Raw genomic sequence first — 18212 nt, forward strand, 5'->3', positions numbered from 1 at the left:
AAGGATTTTCCGCAGTGTAACAGCGGAGGCGGACCGCCTCGACTGAAACAAAAACTTAAAAAATCTAATGAAATAAAACATTTTTTTAAATTAAAATAAAATGCGTTGCCTTATGGATTTTTCCAATAAGATAGCCAAATTGATATTTACTAGTTACAATATGGCTAATATATTTTTTGTTTTTTATAAGGATTCCTTAAAAGTGGACGGTAAAATCGGGCTCATTTCCGTACTACAATTTATTGTCAGTTAATTATCATTTGCACATACTCCTATACCGATAGCCTATGGCTGAAATAGGCTAATATCAGAGGTTATGGCTGAATGTTTATTAATTTATTTTTTGTTTCTAATTTATAATTAAATTAATTTAATTTCTTTCTGACATTACAAATGTCATATGTTTAATCCATGCAGCTATTGTTTAGGCAATTTCCTACAAGCTAAATTAATCACATGTGATGTCTCTTATTCTAGATGTTAATATTTTTCCATAACCAACAACATAATCTTGAGGTACACGTATATGTACACATACACAACCAATAAACAGGAAATATAAACTACAATGACAGTACCATAAAAGTAGACAAAAATCATACCTGATCACTCTTTGTATTTCTTCTATAAAGTAAAAGTGATATAATTTCTGTTTATTTATTATGATTATTGTTATTATTATTATTAGTAGTAGTAGTAGTAGTGGTGGTGGTAGTAGTAGTAGTAGTAGTAGTAGTAGTATTGGTGTTGTTCATTTTGACCACTAGGAGGTGCTACACCGCCACAAACTTTCCAGTGCTGTGCAGTGAGCAGTCAGTATTTCCAGGGATGCTCTGCCAGAGTTAACACGGACAGTTTCATACATTTTTCATTCATTTATTAATCCTCCAAATACCACAATAAAGTAGCCCAGGGCCATGAAGCCCTGGGTTATAAAAGTTTAGAACAGAGAGTAGAATATGAATAATTTTCATCTATAAATATGTAGAACTGCAACTTCTATTTCGGTGAATGTAAGGCATCATAACCTTTTGGTACTGTGATATTTACGGCTGTGTATTTTTGCATTTAGAGTGTGAGTGTTCTTCGAACACAAATAAAGAAGTGTCAATACTGGACAAATTATGCTCTGGCATACACAAGAAACGTCATCATGTAATACTGGAACCATGCAAATCAAGAATGCTCTTTGGTCACACAAGAGTTTTATATTTAGACATTGCTTTTGCATAATAACACTCTCTAAATGAAAGGGGAACAAAGTAACACAGCCCTGTGTTTGAAAAACACCACCACATTTATTCATGAGTTATACAAGATAAGGTACATCATACAGTATATACAAAATCTCAACATTAAAATATCAAAAGAGATAATAAAACATCTTTCTTTTTATAAAAACCTGCATCTTGTTATAAAATAGGCCAGCATATTCAGACTGGCTCTACACTTCAAGTCAGCTATTAGGTTTTTTCTTGTGAAAGGTGATATTTATAAATCGGGGGTGTGAGGTTATTTTGAAAGAGCTGCATGTGCCAAGCATGTATAGGTTACTTATGTAAACTAATGCCTCCGTGCCTGAAAGAGTATGCAGTGTGTGCAAGGACCTTTGTGTGGAGATTTCTGTGTGCACATGTGTGGATACATGTAAGAGTGTGTGCATGTTAAAGATGCATGTTTGTGACTCCAGTACGCTAATATCTGCATACGCTTTACATACATATGCTGTTGGTAATGAATAAACCATAACAGGTTTTGTAGGGGACACGTGTCATTCCTCTTCATGTCAGTTTTTCTATCCTGGATCCATGGACAGTTTATAAAAATCACTTTTACCTTTTAACAACAGTTATCTCAAACCCTAATACCTGTCCAAGACTCTGCTACAATCAGAATTAAAATACACACAGAGAAGTGTATGCTCTAAAACTAGTGGGCTGCACAGATAATGTAGCAAGTCTTAAATCTCCACAATTTGGCTGTAACAGAGACAAAACAATCCATTGCATTATCAAGGAGATGCTCAGGATGCAGCAACATTTCTCAGTCCAGCAGTGATAACATGAGAGTCCCAGTGTTGAATGCGCTCTGCAGGTTACTGGACTTTCATACAGCTGTGTGGTACACATTCAGCCTGTTCCTCCAGCTCAGGGCAGGGGGTGCCGGCATTGGCCGGCCGCAAAAGGATGTAACGTGTGCGGTGGCGAACGCCACCTCTAGAGCAGGGACCCAGACACAAACCCCAGGATGACCAGAGAGACACCTCACAGTCCAGTGGTGTAGCTGCATGGAGAGGAGAGAGACGGATGAAAGAAATATTTGTGAGTCAAGAGTGGAAGAAGTGTTACAATTGTTGGCTGAAAAAGGGCTGTTTGGCATTTTGTTGTAGCATTTGGAGGTTCGGTGTAGAGTAGGTCTGTCTACAGCAGGGTCAGAGGGCTAAAGGTCACCCATCATATCCTTTAATTTACCCAGCCAAATGATAACAGTAAAAAAAAAATATCAAAAAGAAGTTTGATATGTCAGGTGTGTGAATTACATCATCCTTCTTACCCATCTCTACTCAGTTGCATTATGGGAAATGTAGGATCTAGCATTTTTTATGGTTTGACCTATAGCCTCCTAAAATCAGGATAATGCAGCAGCTTCCACTTTAATTTTCTTTTTTTGTGTGTGTCAAGGTCCTCAGCTTTGTGGAAGTACTAAATGACTTGATTATCATTTCAATGAACACACAGAGCAAATATGTCTTTTCTTAAATTAAGGAAACTAGGACAGTATCATACCTTTAATGGAATACAAACCAGTATAATAATATGTTCAACATTTGTGTTTTTCTCCTGCTCTCCCGTTCGTTTTAATCATCACCTGGTTTAATGTGAGGTGAAGTTAGATAGATAGTGAAGTAGGGAGTCCTGTGCTCTTACCCGAGAAGCGCTGGGGACTGATAGAGTTGGGCAGAATATGATTGGACATTGGGGCTTGGCGGTCAGGTGATCTGTTCTGTCGAGTGATCCTTATGCTGGCAATCGGTGGAAGCTCCTTCAAACGTGGATAGTAGAAGGAATTGGCTGGGTGGTTCGGCATCTGAGACGTGATCTGAACAAGTCCGCAAAAGAACAGTGCAGCATAATTCATTGGGAGAGCCAGCGGATTGTCAACACAAGTTCAAATAACACAATAGCCCCCTTTAAAACACATGCTGGAAAAGGATAGATGCTCTATTATGTAACAGAGGCCCTTTCTACTCAAATCACTTCAGGTCAGGCATGAAGGCTGCCAAGCAATCATTTAAGTGGAGACAGCTAAGAATGACGTCCCATTCCCATGCTGCTAACCTATTTTAGGAATAAGACAGGAGCCGTCCACCTTTCTTTGTCCCACCATGAAATGAATGCTACAACCGACTGAAGGAATGAGTTGATGTCTGAATGCATGCTGGTTTTTGTACCTGTGACCAATGTGAGAGCTCACCTTTGTGATGTTTTCTGGCGGGCTGGTGGGGAAGTTGGGAGAGGAGAAAGTGAATCCACTGTCTGTCCCTGCGTCGTAAGGCTGGAGGTCAATGGTCACTTCCTGTTTCCACTGGCCACCCTCGCAAAGGTTTAGGTTGTCCACGCCAACGAACCAGTCGGGGCTGGGGATCATCTTCACCATCAGGGACAACTATTGGTCAGAGAGAGAAAATACACTTAGTTCAAACCTTACTGTCCGAGAGAGATTTAGTTTACTGTTTGCAGACAATAGAGAGAGCAATAAAAACACACAATTAAACATAAAATACCCATGTAGATCAAAATTATCTGGTAAAATCAGTTATTTATCAGTCAGCTCAGTCAGTGGCTCAGAAATCAAAAACATAACTAATAGAAATTAAGGAGAGAAGCTGTTAAATGCCTTAAAATGAAGAGGATGGACGTCTTTGTAGCCATGCCAGCAGCACGGCTTGAGGAATGTCAGTCTGTCTGTCGGTCGGTTCACCACATTTGGTCCAGACTGAAATATCTCAACAACTACTGGATGGATTGCCATGAAATTTGCTACACACATTCATGTCCCCCTCAGGATGAATTGTTATAACTTTGAACAGTAATGCCTGCTGCAGACTCTGGATTCTTTCTTGCTTCTTGCTCATCCTCACAGCCATAACCTCTGAGGCCTATATTTTGTTCTTCACCAAAGGTAATAGTATTGTTTGTCCTGTATGTCACTGCTGATATCGCCCTGATGAGTTAATGCAGCTCTCCTGTCTTTCTTTGATTTGTCAAATTGAAACTGCGAATGAAACTACAAAGATACAATGAAATTATAATGCAATCAATTGTACTGAACACAGAGACCCGGACTAACAATTTAAGCACAGCTGTGGTTATTTTAATGCCTCCAGTCAAAAGTCTAACTGCAGCAGTCTGGATGAGGACAAACTGACTGATAGCTCTTTCATGGAGAAAAAGAAACAAAAACAAAACAATCAATCTTTAGCAAATTTTTTTGACCCACCATATTAATATTGTGTTATACCAACCCTCTGGCATTGTGTAGAAGGAACTAGGTTAAAGGAATAAAAGTGAGATAGCTAGGACAATACACACTTACACACACACACACACACACACACACACACACACTTACACACACACACACACACACACAGTTTCAGGATTTATCAGCTCTAACATTTACAAATCCAGGGACTGGGGACCGCATGTGTGCACATGCATGCACCCACTCAATTTCCTGTGCAGGGTTACACTGTGTCTCCTGTGTGATGGATGTTTCAGGAGAACCGGTGACCTCATACAGGAAGTGGCCTGCGGGTCAGCACACGCTGAGGTGGCAGACGCCCAAAGAACAGCACATTTGAAAATACGCCTCCTCACTCGCAGGCCCCGATACTCGAGGAACCTGGGCCGAACTCGGGACGAGGATGGGTGGGCTTGGACAGCTACAGGACGGCTGGGAAAGGGTGGCCTGGAGTCGGATAGAGGGCTGGATGGAAGAGTGCTGGAACAGACATCAAACCAGCTCCCTGGGCAGAGCAGACCACTTTGGGGCAGGAGGCAGGTGGTGTCAGCATGACACACAAGGTCTGTTTCTTGCCGTGCGTCACAGGCAAGAAACAGAGAAACCAAATCAGAAGCAGTTCTGTTGCTTTTTAGAATCCTCCACTGATCCCTTCCTTCCTTTCTTCCCTCCTCTACTAACATCACTCCCTCCTCTTGTCCTTTTTCACTCTAAAACTGCGGTTTTTCCAAGAAACCGTCCTGCTATATCCATTGGGCCACTCAGCAAGGATGTCTACTCAGGGGTATCCCTCGTCACCAGCTTGATCTGTCCACGGCGGTTTGCAATATACAGGCCAGGAAGTATCTCCAGAGAACAGACAGTTACTCAAAGCTCCCATGATCCTTCTCACTTTTTCTCCATCACAGCAAATCTTCCACAGAGCCTTGGAGAGAATGAGTCGTCCAAGAAAACACGCAAGTCTGGTCCGGTAGCACATGCACTTTAATGCTCTGTTGTCCCATTTTCTGTGGTGCCACTGATCTTACAAAACACTGAATCTTTAGAAATAATGCCAGTTGTTTCCTCAGTGGTACTTATTTGGTGTTATCTGTCTGTTTTGAATTACACGTTTTAACAGCAATAGCAGGAGGCTCATGAATATGGAGATAGGAATCATATGTGTTTGGGATTTTTGGGGCATTGCGTATGAATGTTTTGGTTTGTGGGCAAGAGAAAAAGGATGGGATTTATAAAAGAGTGTGTGCGAGAGAGAGAGAGAGAGAGAGGAGCAGACAGACAGAAAAGCAGAATAACAGATTAAGTTGTCAACAAATTCAAATCATTCAGCCCATCATTGTCACGTTCAACACAAACACGATACTCATACCCTGCTTTGCTTTTTTCGCTGTTATGTCCACTAATCTAAAAACAGGTGGACCCATTTAAAAGCAGCCACAGACATCATGCACCTAGACGACAAGCTAAGCTGCTGTCCATGACAAGTACTTACCAAAGATGCCCTCTGACAGGGTTGTTTATGATTTTTAAGGGCCCTCAAGTTCAGGCAGTGGAATAACCAATAAACAAATGTAGGTCACCAGACTTTCAGACAGGAACACACCTATTTGTAAAACCTCCAGTAAATGACCGCCCCTCCTCTTCACCTCTTTCCCTCTCATTCATCAGCTGCGTATGCTTTACACATAAAGGAATACTTCATTTCTAGTTTTAACTCTGTGAATGGTGTGACAGATTTTTCCACAGAGCCATACCTCATTCCTACCTTAAAATGCTTCACCTCTGTATAAGCCCTGGCCCCAAATTTAGCCCAACCCTCCAACCATGACCTTTGCTCCCAAACTCGCTCACTGTTCAGCAGTAGCCTGTGGTCCACCACCGAGAAAAGCTGTACCTTAGTTGGAGACTGAGACTACAGCCCACAGTCTATATGTATCAGTATATATATATATATATATTTATTTTTTTTTTACCTTAAAACGAATGGAGGATTATGGGGCTTTAGTGGTTTAAATCAGTCAAATCAAATCTTTAGTTAGTTGTTTTAGTGCATCACTTCCTTCGTGTGTTTTCCTGGACAGTGTCAGGGATACATTCATACAGGGATACATTGAAAATATCCACTTGTTTTGCCCTTTTAGTTTGACATTTGGGGAAAATATACTCATTTGCTTACTTGCCCAGATTTTGATGAGAAATTCAATACCATTTTCATATTTCTATGTTTCATATGAAGCTAGAGCCATTAGCTAGGTTATCTTCGCGTAAAGACTGGAGCCAGGGGTAAAGAGCTAGCCTCTGTCCAAACAAAATCCGCCTTCCAGCAGCTATAAACAAATTTAATAACAAATTTTTATCTCCTTTGTTTAATCCATAGAAACCCCAAATGTAAAAACTTGAGGTTTCATTTTTTAGACTCCAGGAAGTCAATAAACAAGCCAGGAAAGAGCCAGGCTAGCTCTGTTTCCAGTCTTCATGCTAAGCTAAGCTAACTGCCTGCCAGCCACAGCTTCAAATTTAACACACAAAGATGTGAATGGTATCAATCTTCTCATCTAGTTCTTGGCAAGGAAGTGAAGGAGCATATTTCCCAAATTACTGCTCCTATAAACTCTTTAGCTAAACGTCACCCTGAGCTCACAGGGTTCAGTGGGCCAGGCAGCAGACAGACTGCAGACCGCGCAGGATGGATGTGGGCGTTTGTGGCTGCAGGGCTTCAGCACTTGAGCTAAACATAGTGTGATTGGATAGTGGAAAGAAGTGGTGAAGTGTTTGGTCAGAGCGGATGGACGACGTTATGTGGAGGCCCGGGTCACCAAATGGCTGAATAGGTTGCAGTCAAACAGACGGTTTAGTGTGACTTACTGTGTCTGAGCATGTGTGAGCTTTTATAAATGAGCGTTGCTTCTACTTAAGTTTTATTTTGTGCCTACCAGCGAGCTCCGGGGCTGCATGAGCAACTCAGTGGAGCTGTGCCCAATGCCGTTAGGGATCCCGGCCGTTCGGTACATGGCGCCGACTGCACGTCTCTTCCTGGCCTCCTTGGCCGCCTTCATCAGCTCCACCGTCACCCCGAGTTCAGCGAAGTTTTGCACCCCTGCACTGGCTGGGGCACCTTCCTCCCACAGCCGAAAATGGCGATTGTGGCTGACCGCTAAAGGGGGGAAAGAAACACAAGAAAGAGATGAAGACAGGAGTAAGATGCTTATTCACTGGAATGCATATCAATGTCATTGAAGTACCACAGAACCTGAGCCAGACAGTGAGATCATTTCCACCGTGGAGCCTGTATGTGTTTCTACGGCTGCCTCCTACTTCCTGCACTCAGATAAATCTGAAGGAATTGCTCACATGCGTGTCTTTGGAAATATTGTATGGTTACAGTTACAACTTTTCTCCATCTATCACTGATAAAACCACAACACAGGCCAGAGCTGCCAGGAGATGGGTCAGGATCTCAGAGTTGGCAGTCAGGTAGTGGACAAAAAAAAATTATTTAAACAATTCTCAAAACCCATATTGATACTTTTTCTTACAGTCTGGGACAACAGGACCATTTGCTTCACATTCTCATATTCATTTCTGGTTATTTATGAAATCTGTTACGAATCAAGAGACTGATTTAGGTTAAACTGTTCTGTACCACAGGTTCTTGAGCTCCGTACTGAAACCCACAGAGCCACCGGCCTGGGCCAGTGGTTTTAAGGGCAGAGTAAGGTTAGCCAGAAACATGCTGACAAATGCTCTGATGGTTCTGCCTTACCTCACTTTTCAGAGCTGCTTACAGGCATACATACACAACCGTGCATTTATACTTAAGCACTTTTGACACATGTATTAACGCGTGCACACACACACATACACTGCACGGAGCCACACACACAATGTGAACAGCACACTTCACACACTATCTTGTTTCTCCCAAAACTGCCATTACTTATGCACTTAATTACATTTCCATGCTAACAAATATCCCACAAGCGTCAGGATCCTGAAACTCAATAACACATCACATTTAAGCCCCACCAAGACGCTGAAGCCCACGCCCCACCCTTCCTAAATTGCTTGTGTTTTTTCTTCAGCCATGACAAACTCCATTCCCTCTTCCCTCTGGCAGTGTCCTTGCTCCCTCGACTCTGCTTCTCCACAATTGAGCAACACAAAACCATTGCAGGCCCCCCAAACCCCTCGACCTGGTTGTGTTTTTCTTTGTGCTACGACAAACTCCCACTTCCAACATTCTTGGAAATGTCCCTGTACCGGCGGACTGTCGGCCCGTCGGCCTGTTGAGGCCCCTTGTGGTTTTCTTCTCTTGTGACAAAGCCCATTGCTTGTCTTCCTCCGTGTCCACCGGTGCCCATTAGCCAAGGGACATTAAAAGCCATTATGGGTGTGTCAGAATCTCCGGTGCCTGTCTTTATACGGAGTAAGTAGGGCATCATCCTCTGGCAGGGCAGCAGGGCACCACTAGGAGAGCTGGAAACCAGACACAGCCACGGTCGCCACAGATGGTGATGCACAAGAGACGTCCAACACACACACACACATACACACATACATACTGTACATGCACACACATGTACAAACATCTGCCATCCATCCCATTCTCCATGACTTGGAGGAAAAAAAGGCAGAATAAAGGGGCCTGAGTCTCTTCTTTTCCTCCTCCTGGCTCTGAGGTAAGCGGTCTGACCCCACCACACCCCGACTATCATCACCCACCTTCACCAGCCCCCCCCCCCAATCCCTCCACTCCAGTCTTCACCGCCAACACTGTGGTAAACCAGCGGAAATGTGGGAAGGAGCGCAGGATTGAGTTGAAGAAATAGAGAAATATTAAAGATACCGCTAGACAGAAGTTAGAGAAACAGAGAGGAAAAAACCCCATCTGGTTGCATTTAAACTGTCTTTCTTCTCGCTCTCTGCCTCTTGCTGCTTTGCTCATTAACATCTCTCACCCCTGTGTATGTGTGCGCATGCAGGACAATAAGGACCTAAACTTCATGATGACATGATGAGGGACAAAACATCTGTCTTTAGGTGAAGCAGAGGCTGAGTCACCGTCCCAGCACCCTGCCCTTTGATTGGCTCCCTCTTTACACATAAACTTTGCATCTGTGAACTTTGGTGGAGGTCGAACAATAACCCCTGAGTCCTCTCTGCTGCCTGAGCCTGAAACAATAATCCACATTCAATGGATCACTGTCAGGCATTAGAGGATCCCATGAGAAAGGGTTGATTTTCTAATAACCACGAGTCTCTTTGTCCCCAGCAGCCTCTCTCACCTATGAGTTTGGACCACTGCGCAGGGGGCCGGAACAGTGGATACTGCTTGGGGAAGGCCTGAGGGCTCCAGTGGCCCGTAAAGACCAGGATGTAGGAAGCAGGGCCCTTGGCCGCACAATCGGTCCTGTTGAGTGGTCGCAGAGGCCCAGCAAAAGCGAGGCACAGCTTCAGGAGGATGACAAGCAGCCGCCGCAGCCAACCACAGGTCAGGTGCTCTGATGACATCATCTGAAAGAAATGGAGAAATGAAAAAAAAAAAAAGGCTGTGTAAGTATTCTTCACCCACGGTAGAGATGGATCAGATTTGCACATAGTTGGGTCTGCTTAGGTTTGCTCTAATACCACGAAATGTGTAGTGCATTTGAAAACCAAAACCTGGTGAGGAAGTCATTCAGAAGTACTTTGCCGTGTTATCTTTGTACATCAGCAGACAAAGGAAAGGATCTCAACATGTACATTTAGGAAACCAAACCCAGACGATCCTGGAAAATCAGCAGAAGAGGGGAAATTCCACGCCTCTGCCCTCATATCACAACACATTCATTTTATCTAAGAACAAAGCTTATTGAACCCATTGACCCTCAATCCTTCGATTGAAGAAAAAAAAAAAAAACTCCCTATTCTCCCGGGGCTGGGCTGTGTGTTGAGTGTGTGTTGGTACAAAGCCAATCTGAGGCTACACGGCAAAACGGTTAACATTCATCGCTGTCACGGTAATGTCTCCCACAGAAGCCACCCCTTAAAATAAAACAACACGGCTGACATCTCTGAGGATAGATGCAGATCCAGTCTGCTCTGCTGCTCTACTGACCTCACCGACTGTCCATCCACTGACCACCGGCTGCTGAGTCAGATTCACACTCTATTATGAGAGGCAGGGCTGGACAAACGGCTGCACGTGCACGACTATCGCTCAAAACACCCTGCAGCCTTACACGCCTTAACACGGCCCTGTGTTTTTGTTTCTTTTTTGTGCATGTGCACCTGAGTTACTGTAGTCTTTGTCTTCCTCCTGCACCAGCCTTCCTTTCCATCCTCATCCTCCTTCCCCACCCATATTCTCATCCCATCTCTGCTCTCCAGAATGACAGAACAACAATGACCATGATGTGATACCTGTGAGTGATACGTCTGATATTCTTCAAGCACTTGCACTGCAAAAAAGGGGTGATGTTATTTCACTTCTGTCCTGTTTTACTGGCAGATGTTTCAACTTTGAGATGACAGTTTACGACCTGATGACAGATGAGTTTTTCTGTGTTTGACTGTTACAGAAAGGGAGAGTGATGTTTCATAGCTGCAGCCGTGTGCAGCAATTCTATGGGTTACTATACTACAGTATCACTAAACCTCCAAGCAGCTGCAGAATGCAGACAGTTAAATTTGGGCAAGTCGACCAGCGCACAAACACGCACGTGCACGCCAACACACACACACACACACACCACCAACGCACATAACACTCATGTCCAGCTGCACATTGTCCCTGAAGTCTATTTCCAGAGGTCAGATAGTATTACTCTGCCAATATAGCTGCAAAACTCCAACTCTGACACTTTTCTGACCGCAGCCTTATATGTCACTGAGTGTTTTATCGATTTCCCTGTCTCCATTAAATGTATATTAACCACTGCACGGTTTAACAGCCAGCCATAAAAATACCTCGAGTATGGAGACACACAGAGGCCAGCTTTGATCTCACTGCCCAGTCATCTGATCATCTCACTGGCTGCTCTGCAGGAGGCAGATAAAGCTCCAGGTTGACATACTTAACTATGCAACTTGTTCCAAAAAGTAACTTTCTTTGGGGAAAAATGATGTAATGGTATGATTTTCAGGCTGATAATGAGACGTTTTTGACCTGTTTTTTTTTTTTTTTTTTACTTGCGGTCACGTGGGTAAATGGGAGTTCACCACCTGGAGCTGGAGAGATTTTTCACACCAGTATGTGATCTTAACTGCTACTGTCCTGTCTGCTCCGTCCACTATGTTTAGTATAGGAAAGGAGGTCAGTCCTGTCACAGGCTGTTGCAAAGATTTAGGTGCTTTTCTGTCTCATTCACTCACACATACACACACATTCCAAACAAAGAAGATCAACTGTTTTTACTGGAAATTCACTGCATGCAACTTACCAGTACATGATTTCTCCCCCCCCAAAATAATGTGCTTCTGTTTAACTGTCAGGCCAATCTGTTGGTAGCTGTCATATGATCTCTGTTGCTATAACAACTGCGAATCAGATGATCCTGTTTTACACTGAGATTTTAGTTCAGCAGACCCGTCAGCTCTCCCTCTGAACTTGTCACACTGATATTATAACACACTAAAGAGACATTTCTTGAATTCCCACACTGACACACTGAACTTTATCAGTCAACACACAGACGTGCCACCAGCTGATGTCTGCCGCTGCTGAAAACACATGCACTAGTATTAACAGGCCATATGGTATTTATTGACGCGTACAGAGGCACACACTTATTTTCAGTCAACATAAAATTTACACTCTTAAACACACATGCACTCACACACTACAGACCTACTCTCATCACTCAGCTTAGACAGACACACACAGCAGCAGTTTTTTTTTTCTGTCAGGCACAAGACACAATAAAAAGAGGGGATGTGGCGCGGGGCCAAATGTAGCGGCTGCCGCCCCGTGGGCACCTTCGCTGTGTAATTACAGCAGCCTCATGCAGAGATAATACACACATTTGCATCAGCTCATATACACAGGAACGCAGGTATGCACGCACAAACACAGATTTGTGCACATGGCAGGAGGTATGCTTCATTTTTAACAAGGAGATAGCAGGGAGGTAATTTGCTGTTTTCACTAAGATGTTTCTCAAAAATATTTCATCGCGGAGAGGTGGAGGATTCAGGAGTTTGTGCTAGGGAGAGAGATGCATAGAATGACCTTTTCGGGAAATTGTGGATCTAACTGAACCGTCTTCCTTTCATGCACAGACAAGACTTGACACACTAGGTCAGGCATGCATCACAACAGGAGGTCAGAAACTTGGCTGTTTCTCATGCAGGCGGAGGGGAAATCATGACCGGTGCAGGCAGCAGTTCAGACACAAGAGAAAACTGAGGAGAGCATGCAGATTAAATACTAAATCCACATTTTCAACAGGACCAGAGAGGATGGACAGTGCATGCATGTACCTGCACATTGCACCAGTGAAGGCAAAGAAACAAATGTGAAAATGTATCGCAAAGATCAGTACAGGTGAAGTTGTGTGAATTCAGTGGCAATACTTGCATTCAAGGATATGATAGGGGGAAAAAATCTGTGCATTATATTTGCATGAGGACAAACATCAACTCAGAGACAGAAATACACATTTACATTTTATGAGGTACAATTTTATGGCACTGCCATTTGATGCTGTTTATCCCTCTGCTCCACAACACTTCAGAGGAAAATCCTGTACTTTTTACACACAACACTGACAGCTGTAGATAGCAGTTACCTAGCAGCATTAAATTCTACACATAAAGAACGAGTAAAACTGGTATCAACTCCTGCAACATTAAAATAATGCTTACATGTAAATGCGTCACACATAACAACCCCAGAGCATATAATATCACTCTAAAATACAATTAGTAACATTTTTTGGTACTTTATATATATATATATATTTTGCAGGCAGTAATTCTATATCACACTTTTGTAATATATTTTTTACATAAGCAACAGTTTTAATGCATAACTTTTACTTGTAATGGAGTATTTCTTCTCTGTGGTGCTGCTACTTTTACCTCAGTAACAGATCTGAACTCTGCCACCACTGCTCTGCTTCCACTCAAAAACACTACATCTTCCCAAGATAAAGAAAAAAACAGGATCTCACGATGCTAAAAAAAACAAAAAAACAGCCAGACTGTCTGTGCAGAGATTGAATGGAGGCTCAGTGTGTGTCCTACCTGTATTGGATCAGTCAGTGACAGAGAGAAGCTGCAGCAGAATCACAGAGAGGATACAGCTCCACTCACCCTCTCACCCTCTCTTTCTCTCTACTGTAACCAGCTGTCCGGCGCAGCCTTATCAGCTTTTATCCCTCTATCCTCTGTCTTTATCTCTCTTTCCAAATTTCTCTCCTCCTCCCTTCTCTCTCTCTCTCTCTCATTGTATCTCCTCATATTACCCTCCACTCTCTTTCCCTCGCTTTCTCCTCCCCCTCCTCCTCTTTTCTCCCCCTACCTCTCCTTGTATGGAAAGGCGGTTAACAGCCTCACTCCTCTCCTCCACTGTCCTTCTCTTCTCTCCCTCTATCTTTCTCTCTCAAGTCTTTCAGTGGCTGTGTAAACTCAGCAACCTCATTGCTGACAAGGTAATCAACACCACATTGGCCTCTCTTAACATACACCGCTCAGCATTGTGTATTTTCTTACCCCTGTTCTGCAGCGCAGCACCGTCAGACCTGAGAGGTGTAGAGTTGCTGAATAATGGCAGTAAAATAAAAGGAGAAATGAGGACTAGGGTTTTACGCACAGACATGCAACCTGGAGAACAGACGAGTGGAGTCTGGACAGAAACAAAGGCTTTTTTATTTCTGCAGTTAATTTACTGATTGGACTTTGCAGAGAATCAAAGGGGTTTAAATGGTTGCCGTCTTTTTTTCCTCCTCCGTTTCAAATAGTTCTCCTGTCCTGTGGCAGATCCAGCTGTGATCTCAGCTGAGGAACCCCTTTTCCTCAGGTCAGGGTGTACAAATGTGTGTGTGTGTGTGTGTGTGTGTGTGTGTGTCAGAGATGTGTGGTCACCAGTTCCCACAGATGGTACACACATGGACAACCAGGGAGGTTTCTGTTACCGGCCGCCACTCACTTATCAACGTGTCAAGGCTCAGACTAAACGAGGCTGTGTGTACTTGTGTGTGTGTGCGTGTGTGAGAAAGAGAGAAAGAGAGAGAGAGTGTGTAAAACCTCTAGAAACATATGAGACTTTCCTGATTATCATCCACAGCTATGACGCAACAAGGCAGTCAATCTATATTTCATCAAACAACACACAAACACACCCCAGGTCGGGCTTGTGATCTAATGCAGATTAGACGCAGTTAGTCCTCAGATCTGCACTATCAACTTGACCTGGCTGACACCGGCCAGACCTGAAAAGACAACTCTGCAACCGGAGAATTGCAGACCTTTAAACTTGACTCGGCCACGTCACTGTATATGGCTTGTCTGTGAACCTTCCAGGAACGAGGCGATGAAGACGAGCAGACGGAGGAAGAGGAAGAGTGGGGTTAGATGCGGATCAGGTAACAATTTGGGGTTTGTGTCCTGCAGTCATAAACAATCAAATAAACAATTACACCGTCTCTCCATCTGTTTCTTCTTTCATCTTTCATCCCACCCTCTTTGTCTCCAAAACAGTTACTTAATCCTTTCTTTATTTATCCACCACTACCTGTCTCCCTCCACATCTATCTATCTATCTATCTATCTATCTATCTATCTATCTATCTGCTTGTCTCTATAGTTGAAAGTAGGTTAAGGGAAAAACCCAGACTCCCCTGCTGCTGCCCGCTGATTAATGACAGTGAGCTCAGCATCCACATTGACTCACATTAATGTGAAACGTCACTGACACACTGTCAAAAACACAGGTGTGTGTGTGTGTGTGTGTGTGTGTGTGTGTGTGTGTGTGTGTGTGTGTGAGCCCACACAAAATCACTCAAAATGAGAACTTGTGCTGGCACATGCACCAGCAGACATTTAGACCCACACATGTGCCTGTGAACCTATGCGGGAATCGATGATTACTGTGATTACAACACTCACATTCATAGTTTACAGTTAAGCCGCACTCTGCAGCAAGCGCACGCGTGCACACAGACACACACACACACACATGCACACACACAGGCCAGCATTAGGACACCAGATACAGCAGCAGAATGGCTGCAGGTTGCCTGACTGACGCAAATCTCCAAGATAGCTGCAAGTTTTCTTCCTGTCAATCACGTGCTCACGTCAATGTTACACGAGCCAAGCGACTGAAGCAATGAGAGGAAAACCATGAGCTAATCACAGAGCGTCTGGGCCACAGCCATACTAGCTCCGGTGTCTCGGCTTTCCCGCCGCAAACCCTCTAGACCCCTAAGACAGGTCGCACACACAGGAGGAAAGAGCAGCATTAGGAACAGATGGATAATATTGACTGTGAATTGTGTTTCAATATTACTGAGGAGGAATATGGGAAAAATATACAGTTGGGCGCTGTAGTTTTGTTTTTTTCATTACTCAAGCAAGTACAAATAATGCATTTGTTGAGGACTATTTTCAGCTGTGGGTAAATACACATTTGGTGCTTGAGTGAGTGCTCGAAATTAATCAAAAATAAATGACAGTGTATGCTACTTGCTATGTATCCAATGAATTAATGTGTTTTTGATCATTTCTGGACATCAACTGAAGTCTATGGCAAAAACCAGGTAGAAGCAAGCTACATGCATACAAATGACTACAAATGCAAAATCAACTACACAGACAAATCATTGTGTTTGTCTTTTCATCTGATTTATTGACAACAAGGAAAAAATAATCCCAAACTGTAAATCACCAGAATTATTCTTTAAATATAAAAGGAGTGAGTGCTGGTCAAATAAAAGATGCACTGCAGTATCTTTTAAAAAGCAAAACAAAGCTGGTGCAGTCTAAAAGGTGATGCAACATCTGAGTCTTTCAGTGGCTGGAATAATATTTAATAATTCCACAGACAACCAAAGACAAATATTTATCCACTCGGCTTTGGGGTTGGTAGTGCAATCCCTCCAAGTGGGATAGGTCAACTGTCTGGAGAGTAATTCATCACGCAGACATGTATGCACAGGCATGAATGCACACTAACACACACACATCCTGATCTATCAAACTGTTCTTTCTCCCCATTAAGACGCAAAACAATTTTATTTTGTTCTCTTCTCTGGACCTCAGTTAAATGATCTCCTGTGACCTTTGAGCTGTTTTTGTCTTTCTTGTGAATCACTCACTAAAACCAGTAGAAGTTACCTAAACAGGATTACCCAACCATCTCCCATTTTACTGCTTTGACCACTGTGTTCCAAGACCTGATAAAATCTGTGAGGTTTTCAAGCCCCCCCAAACTAAACAAACAAATTTTTAAAATCTGGCAGCACGGCATGGAGGCTGACAGGGGTGATGTATGGTGCTGGGAAGAGGTGGATGATGCTTCGCTCACTATGTTGCACATTCCCAAATGGGTCTTTGGAGGCAATGAACCGCAGTGTGTTTGAAGTTTGTGTGAATCAGGTCTGTTAAAATACTGCTCATATCCTGCGCCTCCCTCAGCTACACACACTCATATACATGGTGTTATGTAATGTGTCTGTCCCTGACTGGCTAGCACGGCATGCAGCAGTATGTATATTAGCTTTCTCTCCAGAGGATCCTGTTGACCTTTTCTCTTGTGCCACAATGAAGTAAACATTTGTGGTTCTGAGTAAATGTAATAATTAATGGATTCATAATCATGAAATCTGGTACAGACATTCATGGATAAGTTGTAATCAATTTGGTGACCACTTAACTTTAGCTTCGTCATGGGGTCAAAGTTTTAGTTTGTTATTTAAAAACTAATTACATTCCTGCTTTGTGTTAGCACTATTAAACCAGTGTTTGCATGCCAACAAGCTAAACTAAAATGGTTAATATGGTTGTCAGTAGACATTAGCATGTTAGCATTGTCACTGTTAGCATGTTGCGTGCTAATGTTAGCATTTAGCTCAAAGTCACTAGCATAATTGTAAATGTCTTGTTAAGTGAATGGATGGTAAAAGCCCATTAATAACCTGAAATCGTCACCACATGGAATACAGCGTTATGTCTACATTAAAGGGGAACTCCTCCAGTTTTACAGATTACATTACGTGATAAAAGTGGAGGCTTAAGAGGAAATTAAAGCCGATAAATTGCCTCAAGTGATGTCACTTGAGTCAGAGTAGGGTAAGGCTGTATAGACTACAAGGTTGAATTTGGAGGTGTGGAATTAGAAAGTGAGCTTACCAGACCACTTTAGCCTGCTCTTCATCTCTGCTTGAGGCTGGAGTCTCAAGGCAACATTAGCCACCACACTAGCATAAACACACTCAAATCTCATGGTGCGTTACAATTGCACTCGGAAGTCGGAATTTCCAAGTTCCAAGTCGGAAAATTCAAATGGAACGCCCCCTGAAGTCGAAATTCCGGAAAGTCGGAGAAAACCCACAAACCCCGACATAAATCAAGATGGCTGCTACTCACATCAATAGTTCAGAACACTCTGATAATTTTACTGTTTATAGCAGTTAGGATTTATGTGTTCCATTAAGTCAGTCATACAGACAGTACTGTTCAATGTTTATCTGTGGACATGTTTCTAC

General features: G+C 43.0%; 1 protein-coding gene across 2 annotated transcripts; it reads right to left on the reverse strand.

Annotated features, from left to right (window-relative positions):
- Positions 1-1278: 1278 nt before the first annotated feature.
- Positions 1279-18046, reverse strand: spon2a (spondin 2a, extracellular matrix protein). 2 transcript variants are annotated; one of them, XM_018699391.2, is made up of 6 exons: positions 17857-18046; positions 9810-10038; positions 7458-7678; positions 3475-3666; positions 2928-3099; positions 1279-2283 (listed from the first exon to the last, which is right to left on the reverse strand). In XM_018699391.2, exons 2-6 carry the CDS (start codon positions 10036-10038, stop codon positions 2096-2098), a joined length of 1002 nt encoding a protein of 333 aa, XP_018554907.1. In that variant the 5' UTR covers positions 17857-18046; the 3' UTR covers positions 1279-2095. The 2 variants fall into 2 exon arrangements, with proteins under 2 accessions (XP_018554907.1, XP_018554906.1); XM_018699390.1 differs by lacking the exon at positions 17857-18046 and adding an exon at positions 13750-13974.
- Between the last annotated feature and the right edge of the window lie 166 nt (positions 18047-18212).

The sequence above is a fragment of the Lates calcarifer genome, linkage group LG8 (assembly GCF_001640805.2).
Source record: "Lates calcarifer isolate ASB-BC8 linkage group LG8, TLL_Latcal_v3, whole genome shotgun sequence".
Classification (NCBI taxonomy): domain Eukaryota; kingdom Metazoa; phylum Chordata; class Actinopteri; family Centropomidae; genus Lates; species Lates calcarifer.